Source organism: Hermetia illucens, chromosome 1 (genome assembly GCF_905115235.1).
Source record: "Hermetia illucens chromosome 1, iHerIll2.2.curated.20191125, whole genome shotgun sequence".
NCBI lineage: Eukaryota > Metazoa > Arthropoda > Insecta > Diptera > Stratiomyidae > Hermetia > Hermetia illucens.
The window spans coordinates 109253553-109262194 of NC_051849.1; the positions used below are offsets into that span (position 1 = coordinate 109253553).

General features: G+C 42.1%; 1 protein-coding gene across 1 annotated transcript; it reads right to left on the bottom strand.

The window, feature by feature from the left end:
- Window positions 1–548: 548 nt before the first annotated feature.
- Window positions 549–5481, bottom strand: LOC119646911 (nucleoside diphosphate kinase). Its single transcript, XM_038047582.1, is given in 3 exon segments — window positions 549–881; window positions 883–1089; window positions 5044–5481. Coding segments are annotated over 3 exon segments (507 nt in total). The 5' UTR covers window positions 5218–5481; the 3' UTR covers window positions 549–755.
- Between the last annotated feature and the right edge of the window lie 3161 nt (window positions 5482–8642).

The window sequence follows — 8642 nt, forward strand, 5'->3', positions numbered from 1 at the left end:
TACGGTGGTTACTGCAGACAGAATCTAAGTCAATCGATGGACAGGAGCGCGAGCCTGGAGAATATAGTTAAGGAGATGCTGAGGTCGAAAGAACTGAATTACAGTTTTCTCTGCAATCGTAAATATACACGAGCTGGCAAGGAGGAAAGCATAAAGGAGCAGAAGTATGAGTGCAAAGCCTCCCCGCCAAATAATACCTGAATGGTGGTCCCGCGAGGCTGGAGAACTGAGGGGTGAATCCCGCACACACATGCTCTACCTCCGTCGTTTATGCGGCGGAGCTGGAGCGGACGTGTCTTCCTAAGAATTCTCGGGTCCATGCCCGAAAGAAGAAGAGAAAAAAATGTATATAACGATAATACATGAACTCCACAATAAAGTGAACGGGGCCACTCTTCCTATTACTATATTCGTTACAGTTTTGAGTTCATGACCTCCATAAAGACATTTCTGTGCTCCATTTCTATTTTTGTGTCAATAAACTTGCCTATCACCTCTACAATATTTAAAACCTTAGAACTGAGAAAAAGGAATGTAAACAATCCATATTAACTTTAATTTTTTTATTGTTGATCGGTTTGAGTAAATTCTTTCCTTTAGCAAACATTTCATTTGTTGTAGAGAAAATGGAATTATAAATGCTAGTGTGTTCGACGATGTTACAAACTATTGCAATACTATTTACAGGCTCATGGATTGTTGATTGAGCCCTCTTTTCACACACATTCTTCTTACAATTTAAAGTTTTTAGGCACTCATTCGTAGACCCATTGTTCTGTGGCTGGTTGCCACGAGACCAATTCCTTTTCGGTGAACCACAAGTTGATTTCCTTATTGGCTGATTCGACGGCATCAGATCCATGAATGATGTTACGTCCAACCTTGAATGCAGTAATCTCCACGAATGGTTCCGGGAGCAGAGTCAGCTGGATTAGTGGCACCCAACATTTGTCGGCCAGTTTTAACAACGTTCAAACCCTCCCACACCATTGGGACAACGGGGCCGGAGTTCATGTAGTTAACGAGTCCTGGGAAGAACGGGCGAGACGATAGGTCAGCATAGTGCTTTTCGAGGAGAGCTTTGTCGGCCTGCAATGAAGAGAGAAATCATTTAATATCGGTGGCAAGAAATTATATGACAAGTATTGAATGGTGGATAACATGCACGAAAATAACTTAAGATTGTAGATGGTGAAAGTAAAACATGTTTACGTGACCCCAGCTGTCGCAATTAAATTGATTATTGGAGAGCAATTATTTAGTATTTGACGTCCATTCTTACTTCGATATTGATCACGAATACTTGTAGATAATTACACGACAAATATTGACAATTAAAACAAAGCAAGACTGAAAGCTTCTTTATGTAAGGGGGCGAATGGGGTGTCAGTTGTTAAGGCCACATTATCGATTTTTTGCTAGGCAATTTGGATTGAATTGTTTTGAATCGAAAGAGAAAATTCGCTGAATGTTGTGAAAAGCAAAAAAAAATTCAAACACAAAGGCTAATACAATAACGAGCATCGAGCCCTATGTACATTCATTTCCCTACAGTGTCCACAAGGGCGATATGAATGAATCCACCCCCCATGACTTCTTATAGAAATAACAGTGGAAAATTGATTCCGCCTAACCCGCTATTGTTGCATTTCGACCAGCGAACCTTGAAGAAAAGTGGGTATCCGCGTTGGCTTGCTAATAACGTTCCACTGCAAAAGTAACAAGTCGGGAAACCTGAAGCTTGACGCTTCAGGTATAAAAGGTTTTGTGTTTCCTTATGTGAGGAGCATAACGTAGTTCTCCATTAGCTTATAGCATTGACCCGAGATATTTAAATCGCTCAGTTCTGGGCAGGTTACCGCCATTGCCAGAACTCAGCGATTTAAATATCTGGAGGGGCGGATTACTGCCATTGCCAGAACTCAGCGATTTAAATATCTCGAGTCAATGCTATCTGCCAATGGAGAGCTGCGTAATGAAATTGTTTCACACCTTAACGCCACCTGGATGAAGTGGCATTCCCCAACTGGTGTTTTTTGTGATCGACGTATCAGCGCACGTCCCAAATCTAAAATTTACAGCAATGTCGTCCGTCTGCCGCTCTCTATAGTTCTGAGTGTTTGCGACTATAAAGGATAATGAACGGCGTCTTGCGGTAATGGGGACGAAGATGTTGCATTGCACTGGTGGCGTGACACTTTTTGATCACGTCTGAAATGAGAATATGCGCAATCGATATGGGTTTGCACCGATCGTGGAAAAACTGCGAGAGAGGCGTTTTCGATGGTGTGGTCACGTAATTCACGCTAACGAGAATTCAACAACCAGTATTGGTCAGAACATCGAAGTCAATGGTAAGCAACCAAAAAGCCTGCCAAAACAATGGTCGCATGATCCACTGGATGGGGATTTGAAGGTCTCCCGATTACATCCTGATCAGGCATTTGATCAAATAAAATGACGAAATCGATCACGAGCCGACCCCGCTTGTGAACTGAAGGGTGAAGAAAAAGAAGATGTGAGGAGCGATGAGCCTGACAGTTCCGTCTCACATAATTAAAAATTCTATTGGCCTCTACTTTTTAGAAAGTAATTTAAATAAATCATTTGATGGAAAGTACTGTATTGAAATAGTCAACCTCATACGCTTCACACTCTGAGTTTAATATTATTAGCAAATGCCAACAATTTAACCAACATCAAATATAAACAAGTCGGGAAACCGGAAGCTGGACGCTTCAGGTACGAAAGGTTTTGTGTATTTCATAGTACGTAGCACGTAATATATCCATATATTATGTGATAATATCCACTTTTGGGTGATATTGACATTCATAGTCTTCAATTTTCAAAAAAGCAACAAATTTGAGGTATTATAACTTTGTTAGTAATAGTGCGATTTCCACCAAACTTGGTAAGATCATGTTCTATATTATAGCCTATATCGCTGCAAAATTTCATGGTACTAGGATGAACTTAAGGGGGGTTTCTAACCAATTACAAAAAAATGTAGTAATATACTATTATTAACTTTATTTAAACAGATATCGGCATGGAAGGTATTTCGGAGCCAAGGCACCATATAGTGGCAGCCTCCTGATTTTTTTCAAATTTTTCGGTTTGGTAGTTTCTGAGAATGGCCCCCTTAAAGAAGTGATCACTTTCAACCCCCCGTGCTCCCCACCCTTCCAAAGAATGTCAAAACTAAGATCGGCTTTGAAAAGTACTAATCGAGACCTTTAATTTGATACCCCACATGACTATATTTGATGAAAAAAAATTTTACACCCCGCTTTTGCATGTATGGGGACCCCCCCCCCCCCTTAAATTCGACGTAAAAGGATGTAATTCACTGTATGCGTGAGCGTTCACAGTTCCCACATTTCTACCAAATTTGGTGTTAATCGCTATAACCGTCTCCGAGAAAAATGCGTGTGACGGACAGACAGTAAACCGATTTTAATAAGGTTTTGTGTTTACACAAAACCTTAAAAAGGGCTAGGGAGAATTAGATTCTTCTTAAATGGAATTTTAATATTTCACTGGGATTTCAATTATTCTCGTTAATTATGACGTCAGCATCTTATTTGTATGGCTTAGGATGCTGTTAATTAGCACGAAATTGATGAGTTTGAACTGCTATAACTTTCCCACTAATAGTTGGATTTTCATGAAACCTGGCTGTCCTCTATGTCGGTGAAAAATTTAGTACACTTAGGATGAACTTGAGGGAAGTTTTTTAATCTATTTCGAAAAGTTGGTAATATACTATTGGTAAATTTTTTGAGCAGATACCGGAATGGGACGTCTCTCGAAGATTAGATTTCACATAAGTGTTTTATACAAAACCTTAAAAAGGGCTGCAGATAAATAGATTCTTCATAAATGTGACTTTAATATTCCACGCGAATGTCAATTATTCCGGGTAATTATGACGTCAGCACCTGATTTGTATGGCTTTGGAAGCAGTAAACTCGCGCGAAATTGCTAAGTTTGAACTGCTATAACTTTGGCGTTAATTACCTGATTTCCATGAAATTTAGCACATATATACAAAATATTGTCCTCTATTCTGGTACAAAATTCCGAAGTCCTAGGATGAATCTAAGGGGGGGTTTTCAGTAAATTTCTAAAAAGTAGTAATATACTATTAGTAAGTTTATTTGAGCAGATATCGGAATGGGACATATTTTGAGGCCTAGATTTCTAGGCCACTCATCACCACTCTGATTTCTTTCGGATTTTTGGGTTGAGTAGTTTCCGAAAATGAGTCCTGTCAATTATTCCGGGTAATTATGATAGGGGCCAGATTTTCACAAATATACCAAAAGAGGAAATGTATTTGCAGATGCCTAAACCGTTGAAATTCAAACCTGATGTCATCCACTTGGTATAATTACCGCTTTGAAAAAAAATTCAAGAACTGAACATCGCTTGATTGTCGCTGTTCTGAAGCTGAATTGAAATTTTAGAAACCAAGGTGTAGCCGCAATGCAACGCGTTCGTTAGATAGATTTATTCAAGGCATTAGAAAAGTTTGCTAATTAACGGTTTACACCTCAACAAAGGAAACATTAGCAGAAATCAACTCGGAGCCATTTGCTGCTGCCGACATCGTGGTTGAGCCACGTTCAATTTTCGTCTCGACCAAGGTTGAAGCGGGCACGATGAAACTCCGGAGATTCCATACGGCATTTTCTCAAGTAGGGTTTGGAATCGACAATGAAAAACTCGGAATATTAACATTCGAAAATAATTTCTCCCAACGCCGCTCTTACAAGGAAAACCGGTATTTGCAAGCCCTTCAAACGGAATTGACGTGTTCGTTTCGGCATGTGAGGTTATGACAATGTCAACCTTTCCACGGACAAATAGACACATTCCCTACCGCAATTATTTACAGTCTAATTAGCACTTACATAACTGAAACACTGAACTTATTGGCAACAAATCTACTGGGCCAGGGGTTATCTCACTTACGAAAAACGTGACCGCTCAGAACTATGGTTAGAATACTGTACCGGCGAAGAAAGTTCTACTCACCCACATGAATTTCATGGCAACCAACTTGAAGCCCTTCTGCTCGAAGCGTTCGATGATCTTGCCGACGAGTCCACGTTGGACTCCATCAGGCTTGACCATGATGAAAGTACGTTCCCTATTTGCAGCCATTGATGGACAGAACAATGAGAAAAGCGCCAAGAGCGAACCGATCATAAAAACTGAATGAAGTGACACGATTCAACGGCAAAGCGACAGACCCCGGAAACCTACAATCCGGCGAAAATGACGAGCACGACGTGGAGACTTTTCGGCGAGTGTTGCCTCAATTACGACAAATCGATTCTGCACCAAAAGAGTGTCCTGGAGATTATCCTGTTCCTCCTCTGGCTAGAAAGGTTTTCCCACAAGGTGGCTGCTCCGAATTTCAAAGGATAGGGTGCAGCCAGGCTCAAATTTAACCAGTTAGAAATATTAAGGGCTGCACGTCTTTGCTGGAGAACTCCTCGCTTTACGACAGAGATAAGAAATGAAGTCTCTCGAGCTTTGCTACTTGCTGTAATCGAATTATTCATATGGTCGTGCCTCTTTCCGATTCTATTCCATAGATACCGCGCAATTTGAAAAACAATTAAACATGTAAAGTATAATAAGTGAAGGCAAGGCGGCTCAATAGAGTTTTCGAATTTTTTATATACAATAGTTTATACGATACCTTTCCTGAAATAGAAGGTCTGATAGAACCAGGGTTGGATCTGTATACATATTCAGCGCATTTCAATGAGGGCCGCTTGTTGACTAATACGTTTAAGTCTATGGGGGAACAACAGACGTCGAGGGACAGAGTATTGAAAGAATTATTATTAGAACTGAATACGGCTATTGCAATGCCTTCTGATTTTCGGATTCCCATCAACGTTCACGCCCCTACAGAGAAGACTGCAGAGTTGGAGAAGGATACCTTCTACGAGGCAGTAGAACGAACCCTCGAAGTCTGTCCCAGGTATGGTATCAAAATGATACTTGGACGGAGCCCGTATTCAGGCGATATATTGGCTCCCATAGCTTACATAGGGATACCAATGATAACGGACTGCGGATTATTCAGTTAGCAGTATCGCACGAAATGTTTGTAGGAAGTACCTGGTTTGGGCGGGAAGCGGTCCACAAACATACGTGGGCCTCTCCAGATGGGACCACTTTCAACCAAATTGACCACGTGCTGATTGAACGCCACCACCTCTCAGCCTTGACGAATTTCAGAACATATGAGGGGGGCCAATATAGACTCGGACCACTTTGGCATAGTGCTCCGTACTCGAATTACGACAGCAATCGATCAGGTGAGAGTGAATATCGAAGCCATTCACAACGCAGCCCTCCGCAACACCTATAAGAGGGAAGTGGATGCCGCAATACCTGCAGTCAACAGAGATCCTGGAGATCAAGCATCAACAAATGATCTTCACAAGTACAGCACCAGGCGCGGAAGTTTAACCAACAAGCAGGATGAAGCCTTTCACACCTCGATGCTTATCCTGCTGAGACAAAGAGGGAAATCTGATTTTCGACAGAATGGGCATATTAGAGCGATGGGTTGAGTACTTTGATGAACTACTGAACAACCAGAATTTCGGCGAGTTGGGGGTCTTTCCACCACCACCAAGTATAGGAGAAACAGTCGTGCAATTCATCTGCTTAAAAATCATAAGTCGCCAGGAGCCGATGGAATTACAGCCGAATTAGTTAAATATGGAGGCGACCAGTTACACCAAGTGGTTCATCAACTTGTGCTTAAGGTATGGGACAGCGAATCAATGTCTGACGATTGGCAACGAGGCATCACCTGTCTCATACATAAAAAGGGAGATATCACACAGTGCAATCAATATAGAGATATCACGTTCTTGAGTAGGCCGGATAGCCCCATGCGCCCAGAACATCATTGGCCCATACCAAAGAGGCTTCACTCCAAGTAAATCATCAACAGATCAGATTTTCTCTCTGTGGCAAGCGATGGAAAAGCTGTTGAAATAAGGACACCAGTTGTACCATCTATTCATCGACTTTAAAGCCGTCTATGATAGCATAGCCAGGGGAAAAACTATATACGGCCATGAGAGAATTCGGTACCCCGACGAAATTGATAAGGTTGACTAGGCTGACACTGACCAATGTGCGAGGCCAGATAAAAACAGCAGGATCTCTCTCAAGATCATTCGACATCAACTACAATCTACAACAAGGGGATACCCTATCATGCCTCCTCTTTAACCTGGCCCTCGAGTAAATGATCCGTGATGCTGAAGTAAATGCAAGAGGTAATATCCTCTTCAAGTCCACCCAACTACTGGCCTATGCTGACGATATCGACATCATGGGAAGAACCACCCGAGACATACAAACTGCCTTCATCTAGATCGAGTAGGCGGCGCGAGATCTTGGGCTGCACATCAATGAAGGCAAAACAAAATCTATGGTGACAACGTCAGCACCAAAAACCAACCAACCAACGACATCAAACCGCACTGGTCAAACGGGATGAATAAAAATAGGAGAATACAACTTTGAGACCGTTGATGATTTTTTCCTATCTAGGGTCGAAAATCACAACCGATAACAGCTACGGTGGCGAAATCCGCTATTTCAGCTTACAAAAACTATTCCGCTCGAAACGCTCTTACTGTACAAGACAATGATTTTGCCAGTCCTCATGTATTCCTTGGAGATTTGGGTTCCTAGCTAGCAGAATTGCGAACTCTTGGCCGCGTTCGAGAGAAGAATCCTCCGAAGAATTTTTGGCACCCTACATGAGGATGGACGGTCCCGTAGTCTACATACCGTCATGACCGTCAGGTTGTGGATAAAATTCGGCTCAATAGGTTACGGTGGGCGGGTCACTTAATCCGTATGGATGAGGATGATCCAGCCGGAAAGTCTATAAGGGCAATATCTATGGTAGAAAAAGAAGACAAGGCAGACCCTGCCTAAGATGGAGCGATGGCGTAGGTCAGGACGCCAGACAGTTTTTAGGGATATCGAATTGGGGGACCTCGGCGCAAAACCGGGATATCTGGAGTCCTTATTAAGGCAGGCCTAGACCGGATACCGGTTGCTGCGCCGTTGATGATGATGATGATGATATATTTGTTTGGCAGGACGTATGAAGTTATCCTCAATCAAAATTCGACCCAATAAGTTACGTTGTTCGGATCACTTATTTCGAATAGGTGGGGCACTGGAAAGTCTATAACTATAATATATGGAAGAAAAAGAAGACGTGGCAGAACCTGCCTCAGATGGAGGGATAGCTTGGAGCAGGACGCCAGACAGTTTTTAGGGGCATCGAATTAGTGGACCGCGGCACAAAACCGGGGTGTCTAGAGTTCCTTAGTTAGGCAGGCCCAGACCAAATCGTTTGAACTCTATTTTTAGCTTTAATACGGTGAAACTACTCTGGGTGCCTGGTCATTGTTTTGTAAAGTGGAATGAAATTTTGGATGCCTTACCAAAAGGGGATTAAAATTCTTTCATACCAGGACCGGAACCAACAATTAGAGTGTAAGCAGCATTGGCCAAGGCTGTTATCAAAAACTGGAAACAAGCTTCCCATAATAACAGGTAACAGAAGCTTAATATTG